The sequence below is a fragment of the Carettochelys insculpta genome, chromosome 22, assembly GCF_033958435.1.
Source record: "Carettochelys insculpta isolate YL-2023 chromosome 22, ASM3395843v1, whole genome shotgun sequence".
Taxonomy (NCBI): Eukaryota; Metazoa; Chordata; order Testudines; family Carettochelyidae; genus Carettochelys; species Carettochelys insculpta.
The window spans coordinates 1007633-1023791 of record NC_134158.1 but is presented as its reverse complement, the minus strand read 5'-3'; the positions used below and the strand labels follow the sequence as shown (position 1 = coordinate 1023791).

At 51.1% G+C, this 16159-nt stretch overlaps 1 protein-coding gene across 1 annotated transcript; it reads left to right on the top strand.

The window, feature by feature from the left end:
• Window positions 1-429: 429 nt before the first annotated feature.
• On the top strand, window positions 430-14402 carry LOC142024869 (zinc finger protein RFP-like). Its single transcript, XM_075017163.1, has 8 exons — window positions 430-895; window positions 3985-4080; window positions 4703-4933; window positions 5523-5545; window positions 6184-6299; window positions 11307-11327; window positions 12091-12111; window positions 13647-14402. The coding sequence occupies exons 1-8, from the start codon at window positions 479-481 to the stop codon at window positions 14177-14179; spliced, it is 1458 nt and encodes a 485-aa protein (XP_074873264.1). The 5' UTR covers window positions 430-478; the 3' UTR covers window positions 14180-14402.
• Window positions 14403-16159: the final 1757 nt, after the last annotated feature.

Here is a 16159-nt window from a genome sequence, read left to right as displayed (position 1 = left end):
TGAGCACAGGTGCGGGGAGGGAGCACTCCAGAGACCGGCTGCTCCCACCACAACTTTAACTGCCAAGTGGGTGTCCCCGGCCCCTCCCGGCCCCTCTGGGTGGCCTCCCTGCGCCCTCCGCCGCAGGCACCAGCACCCCTGGCAGTGACTCCCCACACCTGAAACTGGCCCGAGTGGCCCCTTTCCCGCAACAGCCTCCAGGGCTCTGACTTCAGCTGGGGCCTGTTACTCTGTTTCAGAGGCTGCGGCACCTGGAAGATAAACAGAGTTTGTTTGTTCTCCGGCCGCCCATGAGCGCTTAGGCCAGTCAATGAGCTCGTGGGAGTCCCAGGGCCCCGGTGTTACCGTGAGCTCCTCCCAGCCCAGCAAACAGCCTGAGTTAGATCCAGACAGGGAAACACCCGCTCGCTGCAGCGCATGAGCCTGTTCCTGAGCTCAGGGAAGCGAAACTCACCCTGTTCCCAGCCCGGAGGGAGCCATGGCTGCAGGGAGCCCCCTGCAAAGTCTCCAGGAAGAAGCCACATGTCCCGTCTGTCTGGAGTATTTCACAGCCCCGGTCACTCTGGAGTGTGGGCACAACTTCTGCCGAGCCTGCATCAGCCAGTGCTGGGAGGGACCCGACCCAGCCGCCTGCTGCCCTCAGTGCAGAGAGACTGTGCAGCAGAGAAGCCTCCAGACCAACAGGCAGCTGGCAAACATGGTAGAAATAACCAAACGGCTGAGTTTGCAGGCAGCGAAGGGAGCAGGTGGGGACGGGGTGTGTGGGGAGCACCAGGAGGCTCTGAAGCTGTTCTGTGAAGAGGATCAAACCCCCATCTGTGTGGTGTGTGATAGATCCAAGGCTCACCGCGCTCACACTGTGGTTCCCATCCAGGAGGCTGCCCAGGAGTACAAGGTACAGAGCTGCTGTCCAGGCTGATGGGTAATAACTTTGCGTTTTACTGACAACTCAATGGCACCATTCCGGTGTGTGCAGCCTTCAGGGCCTGAAAGTTGCTGTACAAATTAGTGATGCTCCAGCCTGGCAAAAAGGCAACAAAGGACGTTTTCAAGTTTGTCTTGTGAGGGACACCCCTCCCCCCTGTGCTGTATGGAAAATGGGCTGTGACTGTAAATCTGTATAGCTTAGAGATGCTTTGAACAAAAGATGTTTTGTCATTGATTGTTTTTAAAATTCTAACCTGCTGAGTGTGTAATTGTTGTGTGTAGTTGGAAATACGCCGTGTGCTTGTTGAGAGTTAGAGGTGCTAATAACGGCCATTGCTGGAGATTGAGGTTAAAACAAAAAAGCAGTGCAATAGCACTCTAAAGACTAACAAAATAGTTTATTAGATGATGAGTTTTCGTGGGACAGACCCTCTTCTTCAGCCCATAGCCAGACCAGAACAGACTCAATATTTAGGGCTCAGAGAACCATAAGGTTGACAAATCAGAAAAATATTATCAAGGTGAGCAAATGGGAGAGCAGAGGGGCAGAAGGTGGGGTGGGGTCAAGAATTAGATTAAGCCAAGTGTGCAAAAGAGCCCCTATAATGACCTAAAAAGCACATGGTTTGAGCTGGGATAGGAATTTTCAGGTCGTTATAGGCTCTCTCTCTCTTACTGTTTGGGGGTTACAAAGAGGAAGCCGTGCTAGTCTCTACACTATCAAAACAAAAAGCAGTCAAGCAGCATTTTAAAGACGAGCAAAATAATTTATTAGGTGATGAGCTTTGGTGGGACAGACCCACTTCTTCAGACCAGAGCCAGACCATGGTCTGAAGAAGTGGGTCTGTCCCAGGAAAGCTCACCTCAGAAACCATTTTGCTCGTCTTTAAAGTGCTGCTTGACTGCTTTTTGTTTTGTTCAGGGTTAGTTTTCCTCATGACTGAGCAATTACCCTGAGAGCTTGTAAATGGCTTTGTGTTCTGTAGGTTGAGGGGTGGCTGGTTTAAAGTAGTGAGCCTCACCCTTGCTGACTGAGCTAACCTTGTTATCCCCACCCTTGCTCTGGCTTATTTACACCTGGCCCTGCAGATTTCCAAGGGCAGCACCTGATGCAGTGAGTCTGTGCTCACGGAAGCTCATGCTCAGAACTTTCCTGTTAGTCTCTAAGGTGCCACAGGACCCTTCGTTGCTGGTTTAAAGCAGTGGCTCCCAAACTTTTTGGCATCCTGCCCCTCTTTAGATTTTAGAGACACTTTCACCCCCCCCCCCCCGCCTTCTTTGCCATCACCCAACCCCCCTTCTAAGAAAAAATGAACGACGTTGTTTAACACAAACACAACTTGAGATAGAAATGTTATTTAAAATTAAAAATAAGCACAAATGGTTTTTCCTGGCCCCTTGCAGGAGCCTGGTGCAGCCCCAGCCGGGCAGCTGCCTGAGCCCCATGCCAGCCATCTGCCAGCCCAAGACCTGCACTGCCAGAGCCGCCTGCCTGAGCCCCGCACTGCTAGGGCCAGCGACTCACCCACCAGCCCCAGCTGCAGGCCAGCTGCCCACCCAAGCGCCACACTGGCAGGGTCAGCCACCTGCCCACCATCCTGAGATGCCCAAGCCCCACGCTGCTGGGGCCAGCCATCTGGGCCTCATGGTGTTGGGGCCAGCCACCCACCTGCCAGCCCCAGCCATATAAGCCCTGTGCTGCTGGGGCCAGCTGCCCACCCACCAGCCCAAGACGCCCGAGCTGCCCATTGCCAGGGTCAGCTGCCCAATCCCCAATCTGCCAGGGCCAGCCGCCTGAGCACCGCAAGCCCCACGAGCCAACTGCCAGAGGCCCTCCCCTCCCACAAAGCCAGGTACCTCCAGCCCCCTGCTCTTACCCCATCCCCATCCTCATCCCCGTCCCCATCACTGAAGACAGCCATCTCCAGTCCCCCATATAACCTCATCCACCTCATCCCCCAGCCCTCACTCACTCATCTTTGCAGAAGGCAGCTGGCTCCACATGGGTCTTTACTGGCTGCCTGCCTTTTATAGCGGCTGTTGTAAAATGGGAGTGGGATCCCTTTCAAACCCTGCTCCCCAGGGACCCATGGGCACTCTCCACAGACCAGGAGCTGTTCAATGGTCTGTGAGGTTTGACTCTCAGGAGCCGGAGGCTGTTCTAGGTGAGAGAGCTGCCTTCAGGCTGCAGAAGGGCGAGTTACAAGTTGTGGCTCTTATTGCCAATTCTATCACAGGGTTTATTGTTGTAATTGGCACCTCAGCAGCTTCTACAGACCCCAGATGTGATCTGCCCTTGGGTGTGTGGGGCCCTGCACAGAACCTAGTGAGGGACAATCCCTGCCCTGAGCCATTTACACTCTAACTGGTCAAGACAGACGAAGGGTGGGAAGAGAATCTGAGGCACGTGGAGGGGAAGTGACTTGTCCAAGCCCACTCAGCAGGTCAGTGGCAGAGCTGGGTATAAACCCCCAATTTTCCAAGGCCAAGTCCCGTATCCAACCACTAGGCTATGAGGCCCATCTCACCAGCACTGAGCAGTGAAGAGGAGCAGCCGTTAGGAGGGAAAGACGCGCTGCTGAAGGCCCCAGGCCCAACAGGGAGAGGAGGTTCCCACTGGGAGGCTGAACTCCTGCGCAGCTCCACGAGGGGTTAAACTCAGATGCTGTGGCCGGCACTAGAGGAGGTCACTGGGCTGAACGCTGTATGGGCCTCAGATGCCCTCAGCCCACCCACAACAGGGCTCAGATGGAGCAGCTGGTTCACCCCCATGTGACTCCAGTGTCCTGGAACGTGCTGCACCACTCAGCAATTCGCAAGTACCCACAAAGCTTGGGCAGAATCCAGATCTCACACAAATTACTAAAAAGCCCTAACGTGAATTTGTAACATGTCTGGCTGTGACCAGCCCTGGGGCTGCATTAATAACGTGTCCTCTGCTGGGGAGTATTGACCTCACAAAGATTAACAGTTATCTTGAGTTCTGGGGGGGAACACCCAGCGCCACCCCCCTCTCGACCCAAAGTAAAACCTCCCAAATCCTTTGTGTTTCCTCAGGGAAAAATCCAGGCCCGTTTGAAGACTCTGAGGGAAGAGAGAGAAAAGCTGCTGGGACTGAAAGCGACTGGAGAAGAGAAAAGCCGGGAGTACCTGGTAGGTGCCTGTTGTTATGAACCATCAGGGCTGGCAGAGGGAGGTCTGTTTGGAGGCAGACTCCTGCGTGGCCTTGGTGAAGGAGGGCTAGTGAGTGTCTCTGTGATCAGGGATTGCTGGGTTAGAGCCGTGTGCAGACAAGCCCTGAGCTTCCATTGCAGCTAGAGTGTAAATGGCTCAGGGCAGGGGTTCCACTGCAGGGGATGAGTTAGTATCTGTCCCTTGTGCCTTTCCCACAAACCCTCCCCAAGGGAACGGACTGTCCCCAGGCAGTGCTGCCTGCTGCGTCTGCTCCTTTTGTTCACACACACTTCCTTCTTTTTTCTCCACTTCGTCTCTGTCAGTGCGGCGCTGAGCCCGGCCTCCTGCCGCCTGAACTCCCAGAGTCCTCGGATAACATAATATGTTGAGCATCACAGGCCTAGAAACCTCCCTTACAGCGATAACAGGGGACAAAGGGGGAAACTGTGAGAGAATCCTCTGCCTTGTGTGCACAGAATAGAGTCAAGCGTCAGATATCAGGTTTTTCAAAGACGTTCTCCCTCCTGCGCACTCAGCCCCCCATGACAGGGCCCAGGCGCCACCCATGGCCCTGACCAGCCCTTCCCCTGTCTTCCTACAGAAACAGACACAAACCGAGAGGCAGAAAATCGTGTGGGAATTCCAGCAGCTGCGGCAGTTCCTGGAGGAACAAGAGCGACTCCTGCTGGCCCAGCTGGAGAAGCTGGAGGAGGAGATTGTGAGGATCCAGAACGACAATGTCAGTGAACTCTCTGCGCAGATTTCCCGTCTCGGTGAGCTGATGGGTGAGCTGGAGGGGAAGTGTCAGAAGCCAGCGAGTGAATTCCTGCAGGTGAGACTGAGGGAGACACAGAGACTCTGTGTGTGCCCCAGGGCTGGAGATCCCATTGAAAAAGTTAAGTTGTTGCTTTGCACCCACCAGCCACAGCTCCTCCACTTCTCCCTGCACGTCCTGCCTGCCGCAGTCAGCTGGGGGGGGAGATGTGGGATGGGGAGGAAAGAAACAGGTCAAGGGTGTGCTGTGGGGAGGGGATGGGCACAGATGGAGATGGGGAAGGGGAAGAGGAAGTGCGGGGGCAGGAAGAGGTGGGGCAAAGTGTGGCATTGCTGGAGGGGTGGAGTGGGAGTGGGGTTCTGCACCCCCTGGGAGAAGTGGAAGCTGGTGCCTGTGGTAACAAACGTCCCAGCTCCCCACACAGGGAAGGGAGGCTCCTGAATCATAAGCTCTGGGGTCCAACAGTCAGAAGTCTCGAGTTACAAACACAGAGATATTGGAGATGGTAAAGCCTCAGTAGCTCAGGGAATCCAAGGCCCTGGGGCCAGGGCAGGGCCCCTCTTCCCTAGATTTGCAAACTCCCTTCCCTGGGATCCCCTGTGCGTGTTGTGTGGGACTGAGATTCTTTTCTCTCCTTCCCCTGTAGGACGTCAGAAGCACCTTGAGGAGGTACGTGGCTCTCACTCCCCTCCCACCTCCCAGTGTTGGGAAAGAGCTGAGAGATGATGTTAGCACCGAATCTCCCCAGGGCTCTACAGTGAGATGTTAGGGGAGGGTCACATCTAAGCTACAAATATCCCTGATCATCTCCAGCCTGAGGGTCTCACCCCTGCACAGACTTTACACTTATCCCCTCAATGGCAAAGTCTGACCTCAAGTATTCCCTAGAGGTGTCACCTCCCTGGGGGACTGGCTGCCCCAGGACTATGAGGCTGGAACATCAGCTTGTCACTGCTGGGCACTGGGTGAATTGGTGTCTGAGTCTAGTTCCTAGTGGGCAGATTTGTACAGCACTTCCACTGGCAGCATCCTGTCCCTCAGAGCCTGGAGGCCGAGGCGTGAATGGGCCATGGAGACGCAATTCCCCTTTTGTCCCCAGAGCTGGTCTCTCCAGGCTGGATTTCAAGCATATTAATAGGGCCTTTGAGTGGATGTTGCAGGGCCCTGGGCTGTGCTGCACCTGCTCTCAGGCTGGGAGAGGCGGAGGGATTCTAACTCCCAGCCTGTTAGAGCAGAGACTCACTGACAAGAACTGAAGAACCAAGTCACTAAATGCCGTATCACCATCTGACGTTGTTTCTGTCCAGGTGTAAGAAGGGGAAGTTCCAGCCGCCAGGGGAGATTTTCCCTGAACTGGAAGGACAAGTCAGTGGTTTCTCCATGAAAACTATTGCTCTCTCCAAGACTTTGAGCAAGTTCAAAGGTACCTACAAGGGATCTAGGAGGGGAAAGTGAGTTAATGGAATGTGAAAGGCTCTGTTCAATTGATTCACAATGAGGTTGTGCTTCTATTTAATTGCTGGGTGAAAATGGCACAAACTTGGGGTCGACCACACACAGGTTGATTAATTAAAAATCTTATTTGTTCCAAAAGTATCTTGTGCCATTAGAATTACCATTAGAGACAGAGAGATAGTGGTGTTAGTCTGTATTCTATCAAAACAAAACACTAGTCATGTAGTGCTTTAAAGACTAACAAAATAATTTATTAGGTGACAAGCTTTTGTGGGACAGACCCTCTTCTTCAGACCATAGCCATACCAGAGCAGACTCGATATATGAGGTCCAAAAATTGTTACCAAGGTTAACAAATCAGAATAATTGTTCTTCAGGTTGGTAAATCAGAAGAGCAGAGGGACAGTGGGGTATGTGGGTGTATGTAAGGTGGGGAAGTTAAGAGTTAGAAAAAACATTGAAATATGTAAAATAGTCCTTATAACAGGTCAGGTAATTGCTGTTGCTGTTCAAACCACATGTTAATCTGTCAAATTTGAATATGAATTTGATAGAACAAGAAGCAATAAGCTTAAACTGCAGCTAGGGAGGTTTCGGTTGGACATTAGGAAAAAGCTCCTAACTGTCAGGGTGGTCAAACACTGGAATAAATTGCTTAGGGAGGTTGTGGAATCTCCATCTCTGGAGATATTTAAGAACAGGTTCGATAAATGTCTTCCAGGGATGGTCTAGGTAGTACTTGGTGCTGCCTTGAGGGCAGGGAGCTGGACTCGATGACCTTCTGAGGTCCCTTCTAGTCCTCATATTTTGTGAGTTTGAATTACACAGTGAGGAGGGAGAAACAGTAACAGGAAGCTTGGAAATGGCAGAGATGTTTAATGACTTCTTTGTTGCAATCTTCAGTGGGAAGTCTGAGGAAGGAATGCCTAATGTAGTGAATGCTTCTGGGAAAGGGATAGCTTTAGAAGATAAAATAAAAAAGAGCAAGTTAAAAATCACGTAGAAAAGTTAGATGTCTGCAAGTCACCAGCACCTGATGAAATGCATCGTTGAATACTCAAGGAGCTGATAGAGGAGGTAGCTGAGCCTTTAGCTATCATCTTTGGAAAATCAAGGGAGACAGGAGAAATTCCAGAAGACTGGAAAAAGGCAAATCTAGTGCCCATCTATAAGCAGAGGAATAAGAACAACCCAGGAAACTACAGGCCAGTCAGCTTAACTTCTGTGCCAGGAAAGATAATGGGACAAGTAATTAAGGAAATCATCTGTGAACATTTGGAAAGTGGAAGGTGATAGGGAACAGCCGGCATGGATTTGTAAAGAACAAATCATGTCAAACCAATCTGAGAACTTTCTTTGATAGGATAACGAGCCTTGTGGATAAGGGAGAAGAAGTGGATGTGCGTGGTGGAGTCAGTCGCACTCCTGGGCCGCAGCTGCCCTGTTTAGTCCACTGTCCCCACCGTATGAACCCAAACTCTCCTTCCCCACCCTTCCCCTTTGCCCTGCATGGAGAAGAGCTTATAAAGGCAGCCCTGAGCAGGATCAGCTGGCCCTAATTGATTTAGGGCAGCCTACTCCTCAGCTGCTCCCACTTTGATTGCCAGCTCTGTCTCCCCTCTGTTTTCACTCCTGTCTCCCCTCTCCTGGCCCCACCCTGCCACAATGTGGTATACCTAGACTTTAGCAAGGCCTCTGGTATGGTCTTGAATGATATTCTTATCAATCAACTAGGCAAATACAACTTAGAGGGGCTACAATAAGGTGGGTGCAAAACTGGCTGGATAACTGTACTCAGAGAGTAGTTATAAATGGTTCTCATTCCTGCTGGAAAGGTGTAACAAGTGGGGTTCCGCAGGGATCTTGTGACCAGTTCTGTTTAATATCTTCATCCATGATTTAGATATTGGGATAGAAAGTATGCTTATTAAGTTCGCAGAAGATACCAAGCTGGGAGGGGTTGCAACTGCTTTGGAGGATAGGGTCAAAATTCAAAATGATCTGGACAAATTGGAGAAATGCCCTGAGGTAAACAGGATGAAGTTAAATAAAGACAAATGCAAAGTGCTCCACTTAGGAAGAAACAATCAGTTTCACACATACAGAGTTGGAAGCGGCTGTCTTGGAAGGAGTATGGCAGAAAGGGATCTAGGGATTATAGTGGACCACAAGCTAAATATGAGTCAACAGTGTGATGCTGTAACAAAAAAAGCAGACATCATTCTGGGATGCATTAACAGGTGTGTTGCAAGCAAGACACAAGAAGTCATTCTGCTCTAGTCTGTGCTGGTTAGGCCTCAGATGGAGCATTGTGTCCAGTTCTGGGCACCGCATTTCAAGAAAGATGTGGAGAAATTGGAAAGGGTGCAGAAAAGAGCAACAAGAATGATCAAAAGTCTGGAGAACATGACCTATGAAGAAAGGCTGAAAGAATTGGGCTTGTTTAGTTTGGAAAAGAGAAGATTGAGGCGGGACGTGATAAAAGTTTTCAGGTATCTAAAAGGGTGTCATAAGGAGGATTGAGAAAAATTGTTTTGCTTGGCCTCTGAGGATAGAACAAGAGGCAATGGGCTTAAACTGCAGTAAGAAAGGTTTAGGTTGGACATTAGGAAAAAGTTCCTTATTGTCAGGGTGGTCAAACGCTGGAATAAATTGCCTACGCAGGTTGTGGAATTTCCATCTCTAGAGAGATTTAAGAACAGGTGAGATAAATGTCTATCAGGGATGGTCTAGGCAGTACTAGGTCCTGCCATGAGGGCAGGAGGCTGGACTCAGTGACCTCCCAGGTCCCTTCCAGTCCGAGTATTCTATGGTTCTATGAACGTTTGTTCTGAGCATTCCCTCTGAAGGCAGTTGTTAAAGTACCTTTTCAGTAGAACACAAACTTTCAGGTCTTTAACAGGATGACCCGCTCCATTAAAGTGCTGGCTGACAGGTTTGTATATTTGGAGTTGTTTGATGTCTGTTCTATGTCCATTCATTCTTTGTGGAAGAGTGTTTGCCGTCTGTCCTACATACATGGTGTTTGGGCATTGTTGGCATATGAGGGCATACATGATGTTAGCTGAGGAACAGAAGAATGTGCCTGTGATTCTGTAATTAACGTGGTTAGGTCCAGTGGTGGTATCTCCAGAATAGATATGTGGAGAAAGTTGGCAATGGGGCTTGTTGCATGGAAAAGTTCCAGGATTAGTAGTATTGTGGTATCGACTGTGGTTGCTGGTGGGAATCCTCATTAGGTTTGGAGGTTGCCTATAGGAAAGAACAGACCGGTCACCTAGGGTCTTCTGGAGAGTGGCATCCTGATTTAAGATAGGTCGTAGGTCTTTAATGATGTGTTGCAGGGGTTTGAGTTGGGGGCTGCAGGTAGACAAGTGGGCTGTGTCTAAACTATGAAAATAACTTCGAAGTTGCTTACTTCATAGTTGAGCATCTTCCCACACCCTGCTTCAAAGTTAAACTTTGAAGATGGGCACTGCTCCATTCCCAGGAATGGAGTAAGGACTTAGAAGGAAGGGAAAATGTGTGTAGACTCTCTACTGGCTACTTTGATGTAGTGCATAACTTTGAAGTTAACTTCAAAGTTAGTTCCAAGTGTAGGCGCACCTGTGGTGTTCTGTTTTTGGCTTTTTTGGGCCTGTCTTGGAGGGGTTGGTTTCTGGGTATTCGTCTGGCCCTGTCGATTTGTTTTTTATTTCTCCTGGTGGGTAATTCAGGTTTCTGAATGTTTGTAGAGATCTTGGAGTTTTCGGTTTCTGTCAGTAGGATCAGAGCAGATGTGACTGTATCTCAGAGCTTGACTGTAAACGATGGATTGTGTCATGTTACCACTAGAGTGAGAAATGACAGACGCTTGGACAGAAATACTTCCCAGTTCCTTTCTCCTGGGGCACAGGCAGGTCATGCTGCATTTCCGCTCTGATGCTCTAACTAACCCTATGACAGCTGAAATGTTATACACATCCTGATTATAACTTCACGAGCAGATTTACCCAGCACTGCTCAGGTCCTTAACTCAATTCGGGGTTGTTTGACAAGAAGTGGAAAAGTCCATCCTTCATTGAAATGGTTGTGTTTTTCAAAATTACAATGTTGTTTTGATGAAGTTAATTTTTATTCTGGACTTTTTTTGAAAAAAAAAAAAGATTAACACATTTCCATTGAATTTTTTCAGACATTTTATAGAGGGGAATTTCATGAAGTGTATTTATTTTTTGTTGCTTTAAATTCTCTTTTTCTTCAGTGTGTTAACAAAAAAAAGGCAGCAGTTAATGTGGTTTCCAGTAACATTTTCTTTTTGTTTTCAAACCTTAATCATTGATTTAGGTGTGTTGAAACAGAACATGCTTCGAAATTTCTGGAAGGTTTATTAAGAAACAAGCCTATTCTAGGTTCATCCTAAATTTTTCTGGCTCATCTTGGTTCAGTCTCTTTCAACATTTACTCGGTTGTTAATTTTGAGGACTGTCCTGCATTCAGTGATCCTGTTTGGTTTTATGAGAATAAATCCCATTCCAGGCACATCTCATTTTCCTGACACAACCAAACCCTTATATTGCTTTAAATTCTGATAAGAGGAATCCATATACTGAATTTGGAGGTCCTACCTCTTCCCATTTAGGAGGATACAAAGAGACAAACTCTCTAAAATATACAGTTGAATCACAGAACTGGAAGGGACCTTGAGAGGTCATTGAGTCCAGTTCCAGCAGGACCAAGATGTGGGGAAGCACCACTTTTGATCTATTTTGTAGCAAAAGCTAATTTGAAAAACTGGTAGAGCAATAGAATCACAGAGCTCAAGACCAGAAGGGACCAATGAATGTTTTTGTCTAATGTCCCGAAGGAGATGTTGAGTTCTCTGTCTTCATTTTTTTTATTAATGATAAAGAGAAATGAGGCATAAGAAAAGGGAACTGCCTAACAGACACATGCATCTATATTATATATAACATTTATTTCTCTTCAATTTCAGACAAACTGAATGAAGAAATAAGTAAGTGTCATTCTCCTTCTTCTGAGAAGGTTTTGTAAGAAAATTAGACCCTCCTGCGGGGAGGCTTTGCATTAAATTTATCTTGTTCCAAACAAATCCCTTTTCTGTTTGTTTGCGGACGTGCTTTTTTATTATTACCTTTCTGTTTGGAGCTGTGAGTTGTTTTTCATGTAACTTTGTAAAATGTGGGGATTGACTAGACCGGATAAATTTCCCACCAAAAGCAAATAGAAAAACCGATGGTCAGTTCAGCAATAGAGACACAGAGCGTAAGGCCAGAAGGATTGACGAATCCTCCACTCAAGTGATCCCCAAACAGTGGGACCCACCTTCCTAGGGGTACATGCAGGAATATTCAGGAGGCCAAGGCCAGCCCACATGGGGGTGCAGAGGGAGCACTTCCTGCTCCCACTCTGCCCCCAGCCCAGCTCCCATCCCAGTCACAGCTCCACTCTGCCCTCAGTGCAGCTCCTTCCCCAGTTGTAGCTCTGCTCCTCCCCCGGCTCCGCTTTCAGCCCAAACTCCTCCGCAGAGCCAGTTGTTCAGCAGTGGGGGGAAGGGCACAGACCGGTTCCATTACTGGAAAGGGGAGGGCAGGGGTTGTACAGGAAAACCCTAAACACAACCTGTCCAGTCTGAGCTCCTTCAGGGGAGAGTGTGTGGAAATAATTCCTCAGTCGGAACTGCTGTGGTGAGGATAAAGGGACATAAAAACATTACAAGTGGGAAACCCCTAACGTGTGTGTGTCTCTTTCATCTTTAGGCAAACCGCATATGGGCATCGGTAAGTGTCATTCTCCTTCCACTGACAAGAAATGTTTGTCCCAAATCAGATCCTCCTGCGGCAGCTTCTTGCATTTGTGTGGAAGTTTTCCATTTTCAATGTCACTTTTATGATTTTGTTGCGATATGAGACACTGGCTGTTCATTTACCTGCTTTGCTTTTTGGAGAGGTTTGTGCAACTTGTTCAAATGGGGGGAACGCTCAGTTGGAATACAGTCAGGGGCACTTGTTTTTCCCTTCTCATTCTCCCCTCTGAAGAAAGCCATGAGCTCTGCAGTGACCCTACGCTGATGGGATGAGCAGGGACTGTGTCTGTTGGTGATCCCTGCTGCAGACACAAGCAGAGGGACGGAGCCAGGATCAGAGCCGGGGGCTCTCCTGGGGCCATTACACACCCCTGGGGAGCGCCTGTGACCAGAGCTGGGAGCTTCTTTCTTTTTGGCTCTCTGCACCCACCATGATCCCAGCCTGTGCCTGTCTCTGGTACACAGGGCATCACTTTCCTCCCATCACTAGCATGGCCCTCTCCCTCTTTCCACCAGCCACCTGTTTTATACTCCTCTCCCCCTCCTCCCCACGAGGAGAGCAGGAGCGGAGCCCAGAGCCCCTGGCTGGTTGTGGAGCCCAGGAAAAATATCCATCAAGGCACCAGAGCCAGCTCTGCCTGCTGCCCCCCAGTGCTACTGCCAGACTGGGGGTCTGGGCTTGGGGTCTTGCTGTGTGTCTCCTGCTCCACCCACCCAGCACTCCAGCCAGGGAGTGTAGTCAGGGTGAGGGAGTTGCCTAGTCTCCAGCTGGAGCACCAGGTGCCCTGTGCGCTGACCCCATTCCCATGACAGAAGCATGAGGAGTTGGGGGACAGCAGGCAGGAGGAGAGGGGCCCTCACATGTTCTCGCCCAGGGGCCCACAAAACCCTAATCCCCCTTCTTCCCTGACACTTGTAGTTCTTGTCCATTTCACCATCAAACCCCTTCCCGTGTGTTAACCCCTCCCTCTGTGCCCCAGGCTAATGGACTCTTCTGCTGCTGCAGCTGCTGCTGAGCTGTGATATTCAGGGCAGGATCTATCCTGGTCGTATGTGGCCTGTTATTCCCTGAGCTGTGACATTTCCCAGCAGGCCGGGTGCAGTGGGCAGGCCCCGGAGCAAAGTCCAGCCCAGGGGCAGCTGAGACACAGGGAGATTTAAGGTGTGTGTTGGGGGGAGGGGAGCTCTGCCAGTGGTCACTGAGTTGGACCATCTGCTGGGGCTCCCAGTCTCTAGTCCCTCCCCAGGGATAGGTGGGGGCAGGAGGGGAAAGATCCTGAGCCCCAGGCCTGGCCCAGCCGATCCTTTCACCCTGTCCCTGACCCGGCCCTGCCTGTGAGTGGCTCTCCCCAGCCCTGGGCCGAGATCTCAGAGCTGTTGGGCACAGCTTGGGGGAAGGAGATTCTCTGACTCACCCTCCAGCTGGGCCCGATTCTGTCACTGACCCATCAAACCATCCCCCCAGGGCTGAGCTCTGCCCCTCACGCTCTGATTCTCTCTCCCTTGCAGCCAATGTGACTCTGGATCCAGACACGGCTCATCCCCAACTCGTCCTGTCTGAGGGTGGGAAAAGTGTGAGACGGGAACATACACGGCAGCGACTGCCCGACAACCCGGAGAGATTCGACACTCGGCCCTGTGTGCTGGGCTGTGAGGGGTTCACCTTGGGGAGACATTGCTGGGAGGTGGAGGTGGGGGGTGGGCGATGCTGGGCTGTGGGGGTGGCCAGAGAGTCTGTGAGCAGGAAGGGACTGATCAGCCTCAGCCCTGAGGCGGGGATCTGGGCTGTGCAGCAGTTGGGGGATCAGTTCCAGGCTCTCACCTCCCCTGTGACCCCCCTGCCCCTGAGCCAGGCCCCCTGCAGGATCCGGGTGTGTCTGGACTGTGACCGGGGACAGGTGACATTTATCGATGCTGCTGCCGAGGCCCCGATCTTCACTTTCCCGCCGGGCTCCATCCCTGGGGGTAGAATCCAGCCCTGGCTCTGGGTGTGGGACCATAGATCCCAGCTCCGACTGTGTCCCTGTAATCAGCCTCTCTAGTCTCAGTCTCTATGACCTTGGGGGACTCCCATTTCCCCAGCCCCTGGCTCAGCTCTATGACCCCTGGATGCCCCTTCCCCTGGATGCTTTATTCTGGGTTTGCACTTAATTTTTAATTTTTATAATTAATGATAGGATTGCTGTACATCCTCCCGTCACTTGTTCATTCACATAATTTTCTCTTGTTAGTTTTTGTTCTTTGTAAAATAAAAGGCATCTAAAACCTGGAACTTTTTAAAATCAGCTTTGGAGAATTACAGGCAGCAATTTTTCGGTATGAATCTCCCTCTCCCCGGGCCCAGCCTGTCTGTGGGCCGTCAATATATTCCAAGCCCAAAAGTGTTCTGTGGCCAAATTACTTCAGGAAACGCTGACCTACCGGAATCGTTCCCGCGCCCCCCCCACTGAAATGCAGCCACCTCTGAAGGGAAATACACCGGCTGGCCAGCAGCGCACCACACGGCTGCAGGATGTCTGAAGGGAAGGGTGGAAGATGAACCCCACACCGCCTGGCCCTGCAGGAGGCAACCTGCAGTCACCCAGGCTGGACTCTGGGCACACTCAGAGCCCCTGTTCAAGCAGCGCTGTGAGATTTTTAAGGATGCCAAACAGCCCTGGCTGTCAGTTCTGCTCAACCACTGGCACTAGCGAGGTCAGAGCGCCCCCTACTGCCAGTCTGCAGCACTGAGCTCTGATCAGCCCTGTGTGTGGTCCCCACTTCCCAGGCTCCGTCTACACTGGGAGTTAAGTCAATGGCAGATACACAATTCTAGTTTCTGCAGTTGCGGAGCTAGACTCGACCTCTCTGCAGTTGACTTACCTGGCCGGCTACACAGAGGGAAGTGGATGGAAGAAACTCTTCATCGATCTCCCTTACTCCTCGCGATATGGAGGAGTTCAGGGGTCGACTGTCAGCTCCAGAGAGTTTGATTTCGTGCGTCTTTACCAGGTGCGCAGAATCGAACCCAGAAAATCAGCCCCGAACAGGTGACTCTTTCGCTGGTATTAGGGTGACCGTATCTCCCTATCCCAAACACAGGACAGGGAGATATGGTGGTGGGGGCGGCTCCTCCCGGCTCCACTGAGGTGTGGGGAGCTGGGAACCTGGCAGCAGCCGGGGGTGAGCTCCCAGTCAGCCAGCGGGGGTGTGTGGGAATACAGGGCAATTAGCCCCTTTTAAAAGATAAGCTGGGATGCCTTTCTGGCCCCCAAAATATGGGGCTGTTCCACCCGATATGGGACGGATGGGCGCCTGACATAGTATAGACAAGGCTCCATCACCAATCAGTGACAAATCTTCCAATCTGCTTTCCTAGTCCCGCCCCCCTTGTCCCACTCACCTGGCCCTCCCTCCCCTCCCCCACCCCACTGCACTTCCTCCCTCACCCCAACTCCACTACCACTCCCTCTCCTCCCCCGCTCCCCTGGCAATCCTTCCCTGCCCCGTCCTTTACCCCTCACCCCACCCCTGGGCACTCCCTCCCCTCCCCCACACCTCTAGCACTTCCTCCCCTCCCTCCCGAACACCCCCCACACCCCAGCAGTCCTGCAGTTGCTGCTGTACTTCAAGAAGAGCTTTTACCCCGGAGAAGCCACATGTGTCAGAGACTCCCGGAGAGACCCGGGGCGGCCTGGCGATTGACATGGAAAATGCCCACACCCCAGCTGGAAGCACCCAGCCCAGAGCAGTGAACGGGCAGGTGTCCTTCGGGGGAGGGGAAGGGAGACAAAGGGAAATAGCCGGATTTACGCAGAGACTCTCTCAGAGACAGGGATGTAAAATCACCTTTCATTAGCTCACCAGTGAAACACGAGTTCACTGCTCAATGGGTGCAGAGGCAGCTGGGGGGCCCCTCCAACCTCACCCGGCTGGAGCAGCCCCACTGCCATGGACAGGAGCTGCTGCAGCCCAGCTGGTGCTTCCTTGCCCGTGGCACTGCTGCAAGTGGGGGGCACCCCAGAGCAGACACAGGAGCCCCC